An 18,330-nucleotide genomic window follows, 5' to 3' on the forward strand; every position below is an offset into this window, starting at 1 on the left:
TACAACTCAGATTCAATTTCTTCACAAAGGTATCACTAGCAACATTAGCACAACTACCTCCATCAATTATCATGTTACATACCTTGTTTTGGATGTGACATCGAGTGTGAAATATATTTTCTCGTTGCTGATCTACATCATCTTCTTTGATTTGCATGTTCAGCGCACGCCTTATATCCAAGGCCTCTCCCTCAAGAGGATATGCAATCTCCTCATCACTAAAATTCACCAAAGGTGGCATCTCTTCACTTTCAGATTTGTCACTTTCATATTCAACCTCCCTATTGTCTCTTGTAAGCATAACTCTTCGGTTTGGACACTGAGATGCAATGTACCCCTTCCCTAAACACTTAAAGCATTTAATATCTCTATCACGGGTAGGTTGAGATTCAGATTTACCTTTCCCATCTGTATGAGTATCCTTTTTGGCCTTAGGTAGTTCGGCCTTTGCATAAGGCTTTGGTTGGACAGCCCCCTCTCTCTTCAAATTCAGCCTCCATATTGAGGAAGATGAAGCCGAATTGGTCTGAAAACGTGTATTGCCCCTTCTCTTTATTTTTCTCTCCACCTTCATTGCCATATGGACCATGTCCTCCAATTCCACACAATGTTGTAATTCTACAACATTCGCAATGTCCCTATTCAGCCCATTTAGAAATCTAGCCATAGTAGCTTCCCGATCCTCAATCACAATGGCCCGAATCATGGCGATCTCCATCTCCTTTAAATACTCATCCATGGACTTAGAACCCTGATTCAAACCCTACAATTTCAGATACAAATCTCCTCTATAATAATGGTTAGGCACAAATCGTCTTCTCATCAACACTTTCATCTCCTCCCACGACGCTATCGACCTCTCTCCACTCCTCCTTCTACTAATAACATTCTGATCCCACCAAATCAGTGCATAATCCGTGAATTCGATGACTAGTAATTTCACTTTCTTTGCCTCCGAATAGTTATGGCAATCAAAAATCCAATCCACCTTTTGCTTCTCTCTTTTCTCTGTTTTTTTTTGTTTTTGATGCTACTGATATTTTTTGAAAAATAACAGAATGAAATAACAATTTGTTTTTTTATGTGCCGCAAATTCAAGGAGAAGAAGAAATTGGACACTAAGGAATTTTTTGCGGAAACAACAAGAAACGAAAATTTCAGAATGATATAACCTGATTAATGGAGCCAAGCTCTAATACCAAATGATGCGAACCTTGTGATCACATGGTCACGCAACCCACACGCAAAGACACCAATTCCCTGAAAGCCAAGTAAATCAGTTTTAATAGGAGTGTGACACAAAGATAACTTGTACCTAGGCATCAGCACTATTGGAAACGAAAACCCCCACCCAACGAATATTGATTTGCGAACGAGAAGTTTAAGGATGACGCCATGAAGCCAATTGTTCTTCGATAAGTCGTTTCAGTTGCTTAGAGAACCAAGGAAGATAGATTATCCCACCAACACACAACAAGTGCAGCAAAGAAGTTTATTGATTTGAAAATTGCATCACCTTACATGTTTGGTTATGCCATTATTTATACTGACTCTAGACTTAAAGAAACCCTAATGGACCCCCCTTACGTGGACTTATATGAAGCCCACTTACAATTGACCCAAATAAGTAATAATAACCCAAAAACTAAGAAAATAATAAAAACAATAAAAATCCAAAAATTACCATCTTAAATATGCTAGAATCAAATTTGTCACCCTTAAGAAATCCTACATAAACTAGGAAAAATCTGATTTGGAAAAATTTGTGTTGCTGCCCCCTTTCCTTTGATATCCTTGATTAGCTTGGATTTCATTGTTTAACTTGGAAAAATTAGAAAACAAATTTCCTCCTTTGTTGTTGATTTAATTACTTTCCTTTCCATGTTAGGAAAAGCATTAAATAGTCCTCCCCTCTTTAGAAAGAAGATATGGCCAACTTCCTTACTTAATTAGGAGAATAAAATGCTGACTTTTTATCCTTGTAGCATTAGGAAAAAAACAAGCCTAACAAGGCTGGTATTGGGCCGGACATATCAACCCCTTGTTCCACACGAATTGGGCTCTTCTTGGACTTGAACTAGATGAATTAAAGGTTGTCCATCATGCTCCTTAAATGTCCCAAGCCCCTCTAGGTCCATCTTGCTCCATAAGTTCTGAACAAGCTCATTCAATGCTTCTTTAAGCTTCTTTGCCCCAGCTCTTGTGATTGGCCCAATTGGCACCTCCAATGGGTCGTTGGCATGATTACGCTTGATGTTGGGCTGATCCGCATCATCTCAATTGGAAACCACACACAAAGGAGGTTCCAATCGAATTATAAATTATTAACATGATTATATTAATTATCTTATATGAGTAATGTCAATACTTGTAAATGTGGTCAAGTATTCATGATGATAACTTATGTTAACAACAAATCAAGTTCCTTTCATAGCACAAGTGTCGGTTATACCATACAGTAGGCTATGAAAGTGCCAAGTATTTGTTGTACCAAGATTTGTTCAACACAAATCTAGATTAATCATTTAACAAGCAAGGTATTAAAAGTGAGTAAGATAACAAATATAAAACATGTTAGTATCAAACATTAAAATCCATATTGAGTTTATATTATATTTATTCTTATACTATTAGTGTACCATTTTCACCTTAACAAAATTAACTTAGCTAAACATAATGAAGAAGAGAAACATAATAATGATATACATTAAATAAGTAAAGGAAATGAAATGAAAAGCATAAACAAGAGATTAATATAACATAAAATAAAACTTGAACATTAAAGTACAAAGAGAGAGAGTGATCTTGATCTGAACATCAAGATGTCTAAATGTATGGCAAATGCCTCCTTTTATAGGCGAAAATTCACAACTATTGATTTGATGATTAATTATTGAGTGGGTGGCCACCTTTTGACTTGGTGATTATCTTCTTGTCTAAATAAAACGTCATTGTTAACGTTAGAATTTGAACAGATAATCTTCATGAAAGTTCTAGGAATTTGTCTCATCTTTCCACCAAAATAAGAATGAGCTCATTTGGACTTCTAGAACTCGAGATATGGAATGAACACTGAATAGTATCTGGGCTGCTGAACAGATTCTGACATCTCTTTGGTTGCTACAATTTGAGCTTGAAAACGACCATTTTGAATCTTGGACTCATTATGAAAGTTTTAGGGCTATGTTTTAGCTTTTCATTCATATAACCCAGACCTAAATCCAAGTTCTACAGCTCCAGTTATGATCCAATAACCGAATGGTGTTCCAGTTTAAATTGAACCAGCATCTCTTCTCCAAGCTTAGCCCTCTCTTTGTCTTCTCAATTTCAATAGTTAAACAAATCAATCAATCCTTTGAATTATGAAATATGCCTGCATTTGAAATGAGCAGTTACCATAAATTAAAGATATCTTATATTATCAGACTTGTTATTATAAAACTTGCTCAAGTTAGGAAATTTAATGATACTTTAAGTGCAATATGATAATATAAAACCTTAATGAAAATGCATTTTTGAGTACTAATCAATCGATTATATCATATACATATTGAATTACGCTCTAGCTGTTGTGGCTTCGAAGTTCATATTTGTCACTTTCAACGCTGCGTTTATGATGAATTATATAATACATTCAAATCTAAGGTTGTTGACTATACGTCACTACATAGCAACTCATTTTCTTGATTTTCGATTCCCCAATCAATAATTAATATTTCATTTCCTTAGTCTCTAATTTTCTTGGGTAAAATCCTTGAAATAACCACACGTATTAATCTCACGTTTACACATCATCATCACCGTTTAACATAATTTGCTTGTAACATTATTATATTTTCTATTTTCTAGGTATCATAATTGTTTGTTACATTATCACTCCACTAACATTTGCTTTGACTTAGTAGTACATCAAACGATATTAAGTCTTAAGTTGCCAATCAACCCCCCTATCATATACACTTTTAAGCATTCGATTAATTGTCTTCCACAATGGTCTCCATTCAAAAATTAAGACAACCATATAAATTCTATTTTTATTAGGAATAACTAACAAGTAACTTTCATTTTCCGTGATTTAATTTAAAGGACTTATCAACTTACATAGAAGCATAAGGAAAGGGAACCTACATCATCATCCTATAATTAACCACATCATACTTCAATTCCTTAGTTGTCATTCTTTTGGGCATAAACATCAAAAGTTGCCATATTCATATATATCAATAATTGATTATCAACTATCAATTTATATCTTATTCTTAGTCACCGATACTACGATCATTAAGTATCATTCATTTCTTATCCTTACTCACCGATACTACGGTCACTAAGAATCATTTCATATCTTATCGTTAGTCACCGACACTGTGACCACTAAATATCACTCCTTTCTCATCCTTAGTTGTTGATACTACAGCCATGAAGTATAATCCGGTCATCCCCTCATGGATCCCAATAATTCAGGTAAACCCATTTGATTGCCAATAAATCTGGCTATTAATAACTTCTTACCGAGTTTATCTTTAATATTTTACTTCACATCTTCATACAACCTCATACCGTATTATTTTATTTAAGTTATGTTCAATAAATAATTGATGACATGTATTATTGATGTGAACCTTAGCGGAATTTAATGGAATTCGCGAATCTAAGATCTATCTAACCCAAGTTTGCTGAAATTAGGATGAGCTTATCACAATTGAAGACCTTCTCCAAGGCAACAAGACTATAAACCAACTCAATCACAACGCCTATACTTGGAGACGAGCAAAAAGAAGTATAAATTCACAACAAATATCGGTCAATTCTTTGAAGAGTTGAAAGTTCAATTAAGAACTAAGATTGACAACCAAAGGTTAGCAAAAATCAGAATATTATAAGCAAAAAAAAGTGTGCTGAAAATTATTCTCAAGAGTATTTATACTCCAAGCCAAAACACTAGTTTCCCCAATGGGTCATATATAAACTCAATTTAAATAATAATCAACCCAAGTTAAAACTAGCCCAAACTAATTAAAATAAATAAAATAAACAAGTCTGAAACCCAACCAAGTGTTTCCTCACAAAATAAAGAAAGTTTAATCGCCCAACTAATTTAACAAGACAAGTTTTGTTATTTTCGCATTCTGTTTGGCAGCAGCAAAACTCAACTTCAAACGGATGGTTCTCTCTGGTCTTAAAGAATTAGAATGAGTGACATATACGATTGGAAAGGTATGGAAGCCTAGTTTCCAGCCCAACTAGAATCAACTCAAAATTCTATCTGTAGCTTTAGTTATGATATAAAAAAAAGGTAGCAAAAGGTCAAACGATTTGAATCTAGTCTTTTTCTCCCAATCCTTATGTAATGGTCTTGGTTCCACCAACAAGCCCCTCTTGAACATTAATAAGATTTATCATGGCTTGCTCCTCATTATTTAATATCCTCTTGAAGGTCACCTTAGCCCATGTATCTTGAAGAAGTCCATTGAAAGTGAATAACACATTATACTTTTTATTTCATCGTATCAGTAAATGCTTTCAAATGAGATAGTTCGCAACACATTATTGGTGATCCTAGTATAGACCCCATTAACCGGAGTTAACCTTATCCTTTACTCCCAACTATCTAACTTGGATATCATTAGCTAAAGCTAATTTTCAATGCTTATTCTTGGCTATCCAACATGGATGCCATTAGCCAAAGCTAATCTTTAACATTTATTCCCGACTGTCAAACATAGATGTCATTATCCAAAGCTAACTTATCATTCATTCCCGACTATCAAGCAAGAATACCATTAGCCAAAGTCAATCTCATCATTCATTCCTGGCTATCCAACATGGATACCATTAGCCAAAGCTAATCTTAACATGCTTTACAATTCACAAATAAATTAAGCAATTGAATGCGGATAGCAATACTATACAAGAGTACTTCGAGAATTTAATAGAATTAGATGAAGGTGGGAATCACTTACCTAATTTAACTATTCATCAAATTTCCTATGCATAATCTCATCCCATTCCAAACATTTACCATGCCTATGAAATCTACATCTATTGTCTCATCGTATACAATTTAAACTCACAATCACATTAACAAACAGTTTCCATTGTATCCAATTCCATTCACAAGAATATTAGTACACAATCTCATCAAATACAATATCAATTCACAATTACATCATAACATAGAAATTCTAAATTTCATAAATTAAAATTGAATTAATTCTAAAAAGATAAGGTGTCGAGCACCCACTTTGATCCTGTGCATGTGTTGTTGCTCCTTGCTACTGTCTTATCCCCTCAGCCTCCTCTATACCACTACTAATATATTTAATCATCAATAATGCAACCAACATCAACATTTCATTTCAATTCTCATTCAATCATCATTTTCATCCAAACCATTAGCAAGGAAAATCCTTAAAATTCCTTACACATACACATTTTCCATGTTCATAATTATTCTTATCAATCATATGTTAGAACCCTCAATTAACAACAAATTCCAAGTAAAGATTAGAGATTGATTAGTCCTAGCTAATTTAGTCCACCCAACCTCAAACATTGTTTGGTGTTTTAATAGTAACTAAAGTTTCAGAACTCAATTTTTGGTGTGGTTTGACTCTATGAAGAGCTAATACATATGAATACAACTTTCATGAAGGACACAACACCTAGTTTTTCCATCTACATGTCTAAACGCACTCATTACAGTAGCATAAAAAATTTGTCTAGTATTATATCAGTCTGGACAAGACTCTATTTTTTACTCATGTGGAGCTATAAAAGTCCAACTAAGTCAAGACCAATTTCATTTGAAAGGTGACATCCATACCTACAACTTTTATAAAGATACCAGCTCCAAATTACATCAGTTTAAGGCTCCAAATTAACAATTATAGTAGCACTTGAAATCTGTTCAATATTATATCTGTTTGGGCCTTTACTCACTGTTTTTCTCATATATAGAGTTATACAACTTTGAGATATAACATTCATACCTACAACTTTCATGAAGACACCAACTTCAAATTATATTATTTGCAAGTTGTGATTTCATATAGAAGTTGGCTAGTAAGACTATCAGAATATCAGAATTTTAATTACATGAGATAAATTTCACAAGCAAATTAAGTGTTTTCATGCATCACAACATCCATTATCCTTACTTCATGTTCATCCTTCCACTTGTACAAGAACATATAATTAATCAACCTAATTAAAACTCATTTTAACCACCACTTCTCTTTCATATGGCTTGTTCAAAAACATAATATTACCACTTCTAACCCATTTTTTCCACCTCCTCTTAGGTTAAAATCTGTCGCCCTATAGGTAACATTTTCTTCTCAAATTTTTCAATTTTCTTCCATCATTTTTTTTTGCTTAAGCCTTTTTATTAACATCCTCACTTAATTGTTCAAAGAAACTCTCATTTTCTACATATTTTGAAGAACACTAGAATCACAACATTGAGGATTTTTCAATTATCTTTTACTAACAATGAAATCAAAGAGGAAAACTAAAGAAGAACATTTTTATCAATAATTTCAAGTTCAAATTAAAGAGTTCTTACCAATTTCTTCTTCAATTGTTCTTCCTCTTCATTAGTCATACTTGTCCCTCAAGTTCCTCTCCTCCAACCAAGCTTTCTAATTTAAGCCTAAATGTGTTTCTCTCCTCACAAACATGTGTAAGCTTTAATCTCATAATTTGAAAGGATTTCTCAAATTGTTTTTGAAGAGAGGCAAGAAAGAGGCCTTTTCCTCTCTTTTAAAATGTTGTCTAGTGTGACCATATTTACATTAGGTTTTTTGGGTCAATTACTATTATATCCCCATTCCCCCCCCACCCTAATTTTGGTTTATTGCACAGGTTAGACATTGTGTCTTTATTTTCAAGACCTTTTCAAACTTCGATTGACCTCAAATTTTAACCTAAGATAAAAAAATATGTCTTAAGACCCCATGTAAACTTTCAACTCGATCCAACGATCAAATTGAGAAATACATTCAATATTGTAAAATTAGACAGTAAAACATTTCGCGCCAAAATCCGAATTTCATATACAATATAATTTACTTGGGTCTTAGACTAATCCTTTGGAGATTCCTATTTATAATTATCATAATATTTTCCTGAGAGTTTCTAACCACTTTCAGTCCTAATAACGCGAGTGCGCGCAAGGATTATACTAAAATTCAATGTTTCTCGTGCAAAAGGTCATGCATTGATTTATTTGACATTTCCTTCTATTTTACATACAATATCATCCAATTTAAAAAATTTTCTCCTTCGAATTATAATTTTTACCTTGTTAAGGATTTTTTCGTGATTTATTGTTAGTTGATATTTCGCATACTATTTTATTACTTTATCTTCTCTGAATTTTAAATTAATCGTCCAAAAATATTCATCCCAATTCATAAGATTTTCTCCCTAATTTATTATTTTTCAATAATAATTACCCTATTTAATCCAAATTTATATATTTTTTACGGGAGATTTACAATATGACATTCCCAGCTCCATCGTGGAAGAATCATCACTGGCACAACCGCCCTTATCATCAAAGATACAAGAAAAGCCCTCTTTTAGTCTCTCTGCAGATCTTTTTTCTCCATCGTGGCTTCCTCGTCCACACATTCCCACACTACACTGGAATTCTAATAGAAAAATTCCAAACCATTAATACAAACATAAATTCAATTAGAAACCCCTAATTTAAAAAGGAAGAAACAGAAAATCACCATTGATTTTTGTACGCAAAAGCCCATGTTTTCTGTCTCCAAATTATCTTCTCATTCCTTGCTCAGAGAAGGAAAGGAAGGGTTATTAAGAGAGGCAAAGTTGTCTTCCCCACCAAAGCTTTCTCTCTTTCGTGAAAAAAATAGATGGTAGATAAAAATAAACTTGGCAGATATTGAGTCACGACAGAAAAAAGAAGAATATAAATTATTAAGAAACCCAAAACACCCTCTCTAAAATCACCAAGTCATCTAACACACTTAAGGGTATAATTATCATTGCAATATTATAATCCACAGTTAAAGAACTTTGAGTTTTTTAATTAAAATAAATTTTTAAATCTACAATGCCATTAATAATGCCATCCACATTTTTTTAGTTAATAGTTAATAATAATATTTCTCATCTCCAATAACGAAATAGATCCATTAATCTAAAAATAATGGTAGTCATATAAATATAAACAATTGCATAATCATACTTAATTAGTTTTTTTTTTTGGATGATCCAATCAGAGAGTAAATTTTACAGTACATTTTTAAAAAAAATTGCCTATTGTGGCATATAAAATAATTTAATGAGTCGATTCAAATAGCTAGTTAATAGATATAGTGCAAATTAAACTCTTAAACATTCTTTGGGCTGCACTCCATAAATCTCCTGAGCTTTCGGGTCCTGTAAACCATCTAATTTGTCTTTCGAGAATCCATGTTTTCAAATTTGGCTTCTCCGTTGGCAAGCTTCTTAGGTCAGAAAACGGAGTCTCAGCATGTTTTCCATTACATCGATCAGACAAGTTATAATAAGATTCGGACAAGAGGAAGAGTTCTACAATCTTGACATCCAATCAACTAGCAACTTTCAAAGTCCACCTAGACTACAAGCCTCGTAAAATCCGCCATGAATTAGTGTGCCCTTCTTTGATTTAAAGGATAAATAATAACACCACGTCAAATTTTGAACAATTTAAAAATTAAGGCAGCATGAAGCCTCGTGTGCAAAAACCTTCCACACTATAGCACAAAGCTTCTCGTGCAAGGAGCCTTGTCTTCCAAGAAATGCAACCGCAGCCGCAATCAGCAACTGATCTTCCAGCCGGACAAACTTGTCAGCGATTTAAATGAATCACTTCTGACAGTGATCGAAAAAAAAATGCCTATACAAAGAACGGCAAAACAATCAGAGGAAATTTATCGCACAGAAGAAATAATCATCAAGTATATGGCAATCATGTGTTTTGGAATGAGCCGTCTTGATTTAATGCCACAGCTTGCCACAGAATCCATTCCGTGGCCTCTTGCTGGATATGATATCTGAAAAGGAGTCAACCAACTGTCCTCCCAGGCTACTAGGATCATCAATCAGAGTTTGGATAAAGGTGTTAACCACTCTACGTTCTTGTTCCGTTGATCTCAAACTAAACCATGTCAGCAATTTCAACCTAAATTCCTGGTTAATGTAACCCTCACATTCCAACCAACGGATCGTCTTCACACAGTACTCAAAGTTCTCATCCAGGTAACCTGAACCACTGGACACACGGAATGGTGATTCATTTATCAAAGTGCTATCACAGTCATGCACGTCTTCATTCGTGTGTGCAGCCCTTTTCCTGCACAACTCTGACCGGGAATCAACAGTGGGCACTTCCCTGCTTGGCCCATGCATCCAGGTCTGGGAGTCACCAGTACCATGAGATCTTGCTAAATCATTTTTCTCTACATCATGGGAAGCAGCATCATCATCTGCCTCAATTGCCTGCTCCAAAGTGCACCCATTATCCTCATCACGGGAGGACTCAAATGGAGTCAGCTCTTCATTCAAATCAGGCACTGAAACAACATTTAAGTCTAGCCCATGTGAAATAGATGGCACTGGATCTTCTGAAGTTTGAGGCTTGACCACTTTGCTGCCTCCACAGCATTTTTCGGTATCAGCACTGCAGAAACCTTCAAAGTAGCCTTGCTGTTGAGCCCCAGCCAGATGAAGAATCTTTCCAAGGTCACGAACAATGAATCCAGAAGAATTAACAGCAGTTGTAGTTTTGGAATCCCTATTGTAACTAGAAGTATATCCTCCAGTGACAGTATTCTCTTTCTTACCATTCCTTGCAACTGAAGGATTAGGATTTTTTTGAATTATCTCTATGCTCTTGGTAAAACACTTAGCCTCGGAATGACCCAAGTCACCAGCCTCTGTATAAGAAACAATCCGAAAAGTATACTCTGTGCAGGGCTGTAGATTGGAAATCAAAATCCTTCTCTGAGATCTTGGAAACATGCAAATAGGTTCTTTTGCATGTGTCTCTTCTCTACTCTTGCAATACCAGAGCTTGTAGCCCTTAATATCATCAGACAATGCAGTAGACAATTCAATTAAAATAATTACAACAGATGAGGATTTCACTTCTTCAAATAAGAATCTGCAAGCAGCAGGAAGGGAATCCTCTGTGGAAAAGACAGACATTTGATTATTCATTTAAGTTTTCCATGTTCTCAATTTAAAACAACTAGGATCGCAACAAAGAATCCTACTTATGAACTCTAACCTCTGCAATTTGGGTTTGCACTAGAAATGGTAGTGAGCCATTCTTCTGCCTTTTCAATTGCAAGAGAGCAAAGTTTCTGTACATCACCAGCAACAGAGAGTCTGCTGACAATGCCACGTGCCATCTTGGCAGAAACACCATCTACTGGACCTACTTCTGTTTCTATTTTAGCCTTGGCATCCTTGACAATTCCATGCAGTTCTTTAAACCTTGAAGTCCCATCAAGTAGTCTGTAGCTCAAGTATATCCTATAACAGAGCACATCAAGTCTACGAGCATCCTTTGCTATAATTAGATGCTTCTTCCAACTTCTGTCAGTATTAATCAAATCACAGCAACACATCAGTCCAAGTTCAAAACATATTTTAGAAAATACAAAAATTAATCGGCAGTTATTGCTTATTACTTCATTTGCAGGTACATTCTAAAACAGAACCAGAAAAACCACCCTCTTGACAAGCCATTAGATCTCTGAACTCAGTCTATATCATTGTAATCATTTCCCAGCTATAAAGACACATTAAAGAATTGGGAACAGCAATCGAACATAGCAATGTCTAAGTGATGTGAATGCAGAATTTCATGCATCAGTAAAGAGCACTTTCTTCCATACAAATAAAGCTTTTCTTTTTCTTTTATAGAACATACACAGATTTTTCATAAAATGACACAAGAAATTTGTTACAAGGTACCACCGTACCAATGGAGAAAACTCTGGGCAGTTCAACACAAAAAACAAGTGTTCGCATAACTGATCAGATGCCAGACTAAACCAACTAGTTCAGGAATGTAGAAATCATAACAAGCATGGAATTTACTTACCCGAGAATCCCTGAAACTTTACCACAAGAAGCACAACAATAACTACCATCTAACTGCATCAATTGGCCAAGGTCAACAACCCCGACCTTTTCACGTTGAAGGGCACACTCAATATGACAAGATAGCTCACAGGAGTCCCCCTGACCATTGTCAGATGTGCAAACCAACCAGAGACTTGGGTCTTTATTGTCATCAAATAAATGACAAATACAGCAAGAGCACCTCTTGCAAAATGTGTCGTCAATGGATAGAACAGCTCTGCAAGCTGAATTTTTACATATCCATGAGTTTGAACATCCAAACTCAGATGACTGCTCAGAAGAAGGTACAAGTCGCATTGGGTTTTCCCCCTTTCTTTGTTGCTTCTTAAAAGAAGGTTGATTATTGGGACTAGAAGCAGCTTTTTTGGATTCCTGCTTCTTATAAGTTTTGTTACCTGTCTTCAGAAGTTCTGTCATTTTGCTTTTTGATGAAGCTGTTTGTTTCTTTTCTTTGTCAAAGCAAGTTCGAAGAAGTTCCTTTTTGGGACCAGATTTTAGAAACTCTTGAAGGAGTTCTGGACTTCTAGAAGCATCATCTGAATTGCCATTTTTTTCCGGGGTGCTTTGCACACTGGAAGAAAGGCTTTGAACACCAGAAACTGGAAAGAAACAGCAAACCAATCTAAAAAATGAGTCTTTGCCGAAAATGGAAAACATTTTTTCTAGTAAGGAATTCATCTGATCAGTGCATGTAAACATGATAGAAGCTGTCTAACTATATTTATAAAGTTGCACTGACAAGGCAGGCAATATGGTTCTTTCTTCGTAATTCAACCGACTCAACTATTCAACATATCTTCACCCTTTAATGCCTTCAATTTAGCTATATCTACCCTTTATCAAGGCATTGCTATTTCTAAATGCATATTTGATGCGCACCTCAATTCTCTTTTGTACCACAAACAAAATCCTATTTTAAAAAAAACTCGCCTTCTTTGTTAGTTAATTTCTAACCACTCCACTGTTTTACAGAAGAACAATTTTATTAACATTGCATGTGAATAGAATTGCAAATTGGAGAACGAGTTATCCCACAAATAAAAGATTAGAAAACCAAGAAAACAAGAACTAAAGAATTAAAAGCCCTACAGTGCCTTTGAATGTGAGGCAATGAAACTCCAAACACAGCCATCAAAGCACTAAATCATAGATGCAAAAGGGAAATAAAATGTAATTATATCCAACATAACTATTTGGCTAGAAATATTTTCAATATGTCTTAATCCATCACACAGTACACAAACTGAAAAAAAAACGTGTGAACATGGCACTTTCAAAACTTTTTTCTACCATTCCCTCTAAAACGCAAAGAAATGACAGCAAAAAAGAGAAAGAGGTGGTTTATCATGTATTTGGGTGTTATATATCAGCCAAAGATAAGTACCATCAAATCAGATCATATTCATAAAACAGTTCATCATCAAGGTAAGAAGCTGTTAAAAATTGCTACAACTGCCATGAGCAGCAGCAGCAGCAAGGCTAGCTAGCTCATGAAACTGACTGACTATGGAAACATTCCTTCAGCACCCTGCTTGCTCTGTAAAATTGCGATCTCAACTACTTAATATTCTATAGAAAAGATAAGAGCGCATACGTTTAGCAAGGAATGTATCCTCTAAGTCCATTTTAAACAGGTCAGGTCCGCACACTAACTTTAGCCGCCCAACCCTACCTGTCACAATAGATTCAAACATCACTATATGCGTCAAAATTTCATTGCAAGTCTTTTCTTCATTTTTATTTAGCCAAAAACACAACAAATTGCAAATGATTTGCAAACTGAAATTTTGCAAGAAAAATGTCATCACCAAATAGTAATATTATTCTTTTAAAAAAAAAGTTACGTTTTTGAAAATAAGAGAATTTTTCACCGCAATGAATACGAATGAAATAAAAATAAAATTACTGTAAAATAAACTTATCAAAGGCTGAATTAAGGAAGGAAAACTAGTATTTAAATTGCAGTACATTACCGTAATTATATACAATAAACAAACGAAGTGATTTACAGCAAAGAAAATTCACGAAACTCGAGACGTAGTTTTGAGAAAGAAAATCAAAAGTAACAGATCTGAGGCAACAACCAATCAAAACGAAAATTCGAAGGCAAGAAAAAAAATGCGAGAGAGAGAGGGTGAGATAGTAGTTAGTACCTGTGGAATCTAGGGTTTTTTAAAAAGGGGCCAAAGTCAAAGAATCGGTTTAAAAGAGGACACGAATCCAAGGCGAGAGAGAGCAAATTTATCTCCTCGTGTTAATTACTTTTAGGAGTCTCTTGAGAGGAGAGGTGTTCACGTTCTAGGGAGGATGATGACGAGGAGGAGGAGATAGTCACGCGCAATCAGAAGCAGTTGGTTCTGTTTAAAGGCAGGGGTAGTTGTGCTGAATGAAAGAAATAAAAAAAAAAGGTAATGGATAATTTTATGGTGTAAAAAAAAAATTAGTGATGTTATATTAATTATTTTTTAGTTTTATATGAAAGAAATAAATATAAAAAAAATAAAAATAAACTCGTGATTTATAAAACATGATAAGAGTATATCTTTTTCTTTTTAAAGATAACCCAAAAATAACTAATAGAATATTATTAATGATTTCTTTAAACACTATTAAATTCTTGAACATGAATATCATCAATTGTTTGCTTTCATTTTAACAGCGTATGTTATTTTTGTTATTGTTTTTTATTTGTTTTTGTAAGTTTTTTCTATATATCTTTTATATGGAGTTGATATAAGTACGTTTAATATTAAATATTGGATTTGGCTTTTCTAGTGACACTGTCATGATTCAATTTTAAGTTCCTCTAAAATTATCTTTTACTTTAATATAGAAAAAAAGATTGAAAAATAAAAATGCAAGAAGACATGCGATTTGGTTGGCAAGAACAAGTTAAATAAGAACCTAAATACATAAATGAGGGATGAAAAGATAAATATGGATCTTTGACAATATTGGAAACTCAATTACACCCTTAAAGGACCTAAATATGAAAGGCAATGCAAATTCAAGATTAACTTAAATGAATATTGAATGAATTTGTATAAAAACTAAGTTTAAGGACTTAATTAAATTTTTAATAGGCTAATTTGATTTAATTATGAGCGTAATTAAAGGTTTAATTAAGTTTATAAATTATTTTAGGTCAAAATTAAAATAATTAATTAAGTGCAAGGACTTAATTGGATATCTAATAGGTCAAATTAATTGTATTTAATGACTTAATTGATGAAAATTTAAGTTTGAAAGCTTAATTGAGAATATTGGAATTGTGAAGGACCAAATTTAATTTTTACAAGTTTGATTGGATGAAATAATGAATGAAATTGCAAAAAAATCAAAGTTTAAAAGTTGATTAAGAGTCAAATTAAAGAATTTCAAAACCAAGAACCAAAGTGTAAAAGACGCGTAAATTTGGGGACTAAAGTATAAAAATTAGGGGTCAATTTGAAAGAAATTGGAAGTTTGATAGTTGGTAGGGATAAAATTGAACAAATTAAAAACCAAGAAATAATTCAAAAAAAATGCTCAAATTATAGGAGTTAAATCAAAGTTTTCAGGAGTGCAATTGCAAAGATTAAGAAGTTTCAAGGTCAATTGAAGGGGCATATGACAAAATTAAAATAATAGGGATCAAATTAAAGTTTGCAAATTCCCTATTAGAAAACCATAATTTTTAAGGTTTAAGCAGACAACATGTTACTCATTTTTAATGAAGAAAACAAGTGACACGTCGTCTACTCCCTGTTTCTTATCTTCTTTAGCCGAAAAGATTGATCGAGCATGACATCTCTAACCATTTCAGGTGCTCTAACCACCACCATTCGATAAAGGAGATTCCCCTCTATAAGTTTATGTCACCATTTTTTGATGTTTATGCCTCATCACCATGTGGAAGCCCTTAACTTCTTGTCTCAGTGTAGCTTTGTCTGGTTTAGTAAAATTTGACAGTGTTACACTCAACTTTAGATTGATGGTGGGAAATTTACAGACCTCCAAATCAAGCATGGTTTAAACCTAGTTTAAACCTCTACAGGGTCTATAACTTAGTTGGTTTCAATGACCTCCTATTTGTCATGATTAGTTCATAGAAGGTGTACCTCATTCATCTATTTTTGACCAGATTACAGTTATGAAGTTCCCAACTTTTTCTAAAAGTTCCAAAAGTTTGTTAGACAATTAAGGAGAGGGAAAACAAAAGAGGAAGAAAGAAGAATGGTCTCTTAATATATTAAAGGCAAAAATAGAAAATGATCTCCTATGATCTAGTTTTGAAAAAACCACCTCCAAACCCACAAATAGTTTCACAACCATCAAACATTTTGTGGCTATAAAAGGAGATCCTAGAGAAGAGAGAGAGAGAGAGAGAGAGAGAGAGAGAGAGAGAACTTAAAGAAAATTAAATCACTAAAGTCTTTTAATAGAAAGACGATAAAATATTAATAAGAAGTGGAAGGAAAAAGGTAGAAGGTAAAGCTCTTGAGTCTAAGATTGAAAGTAGAAATATCAAAAGATCTGAAGCTTAAGAAAGGAGTAAGAAATTCTAAATAAATGAGGCACATTGTTAGTTAAGGTATTCCTCAAACTTTGATGAGGGGGTGGAGCTCAATGAGCACATCCCTTCCTTCTTTATTTTTATCTTTTAAATTGCTATTCTTGGTGCTTGTTATGCATCATTTGATGTCATTTTTTAGTTTTAAAGCCATGATTGTCATTTTAAAATGTTTAAACATGCTTTGAATATAGCTTGCATATGCTTCAATATTGTATAATTATCTTATTTTGACATGTTAGAATATGATAATAGAATGATATATGATAATGCATGATGTTGTTTTGCATGTTTAGATGTTTAGTTAATCATTTTTTAAGTCATGGCAAGAAGTTATGTATTGAAGTAGTGATGGTTTAGGTTTTTTTTAGGGTAGCTTGTGATTAGTACTTAAAAGTGCATTTTTATCAAGGTTTTATATCATCATTTTGCACTTGAAGCATCAATAACTCCTTAACTAAAGCATGTTTTATAATAACAAGTCTGATACCATAAGATACCTTTAATTTATGGTAAATGTTCATCTTAAATGCAAGTCTATCACATAAATGAAAGGATTGATTGATGAGTTTAAGTACAGAAATTGAAAGGACAAAGAAAGGGCCAAACTTAGAAAAAAGATGTTGGTTCAGTCCAAATTGGAACACTGTTCGGTCATTGGGTCATATCTTGAGCTGTAGATCTTGGATTTAGGTCTGCCTTATATGGATAGAAAGCTAAGACATAGGCCTAAAACTTTCATGAGGAATCCAAGATTTAAAAAGGTCGTTTTCAAGTCCAAATTATAGAAACAACGGAGAAGTCCGAATCTATCCTACAGCCCAGACATTGTTCAGTGTTTAGCCCATATCTTGAGTTCTAGAAGTCCAAATGACCTCAATTGTTTTTTCTTGGAAACCTGAGACAATTTCTTAGAACTTTCATGATTTAAGTCTATTCAAATTATGACGTTATCAATGACTTTTTGGCAGACAAGAAGATAAGGATTGTTACCAAGTCAAAATGTGGCAATCCACTCAACAATTAGTCAACAAATCAATATTTTCAAATTTATAAATGGAGGTATTTGCCATGTATTTAGGCATCTTGGTTTTCAGATTAAGATCATGTTCTTGCTCTCTCTTTATATTCTGTAATGCTTAAGTTTTGCTTATATTAATCTCTTGCTTATGCTTTTCATTTCCTTTCCTTGTTTATTTATGTTTCTCTCTTTCATTATGTTTAGCTAAGTTTATCATGTCAAGGTGAAAAGGTTACACTAATGGTGTAAGAATAAGTATGATATAAACTCAACATGGACTTTAATGTTTGATACTAACATGTTTTCTATTTGTTATGTTAAATGGTTAATCTAGATTTATGTTGTATACCCCTTGGTACAACAAATACTTGGCACTTTCATAACCCAACCGTATGGTATAACTGACACATGTGCTAAGAAAGGAACTTGATTTGTTGTTAACATAAGTTATAATCATGAATGTCTGACAACATTTACAAGTATTAGCATTATTCGAATAAGATAACTAATGTAATCATGTTAATAATTTATAATCCGATTGGAATCTCCTTTGTGTGTGGTTTCCAGTTGAGTAATAAAATGAGTTTATATTATACTTGTTTGAAAT

At 33.6% G+C, this 18,330-nt stretch overlaps 1 protein-coding gene across 1 annotated transcript; it reads right to left on the bottom strand.

Annotated features, from left to right (window-relative positions):
- Positions 1-9,480: 9,480 nt before the first annotated feature.
- On the bottom strand, positions 9,481-14,534 carry LOC133689992 (VIN3-like protein 1). Its single transcript, XM_062110120.1, has 5 exons — positions 14,304-14,534; positions 13,745-13,822; positions 12,110-12,749; positions 11,288-11,598; positions 9,481-11,186 (listed from the first exon to the last, which is right to left on the bottom strand). The coding sequence occupies exons 2-5, from the start codon at positions 13,773-13,775 to the stop codon at positions 9,997-9,999; spliced, it is 2,172 nt and encodes a 723-aa protein (XP_061966104.1). The 5' UTR covers positions 13,776-13,822; positions 14,304-14,534; the 3' UTR covers positions 9,481-9,996.
- Positions 14,535-18,330: the final 3,796 nt, after the last annotated feature.

This window comes from Populus nigra, chromosome 3, assembly GCF_951802175.1.
Source record: "Populus nigra chromosome 3, ddPopNigr1.1, whole genome shotgun sequence".
NCBI classification, from domain to species: Eukaryota; Viridiplantae; Streptophyta; class Magnoliopsida; order Malpighiales; family Salicaceae; genus Populus; species Populus nigra.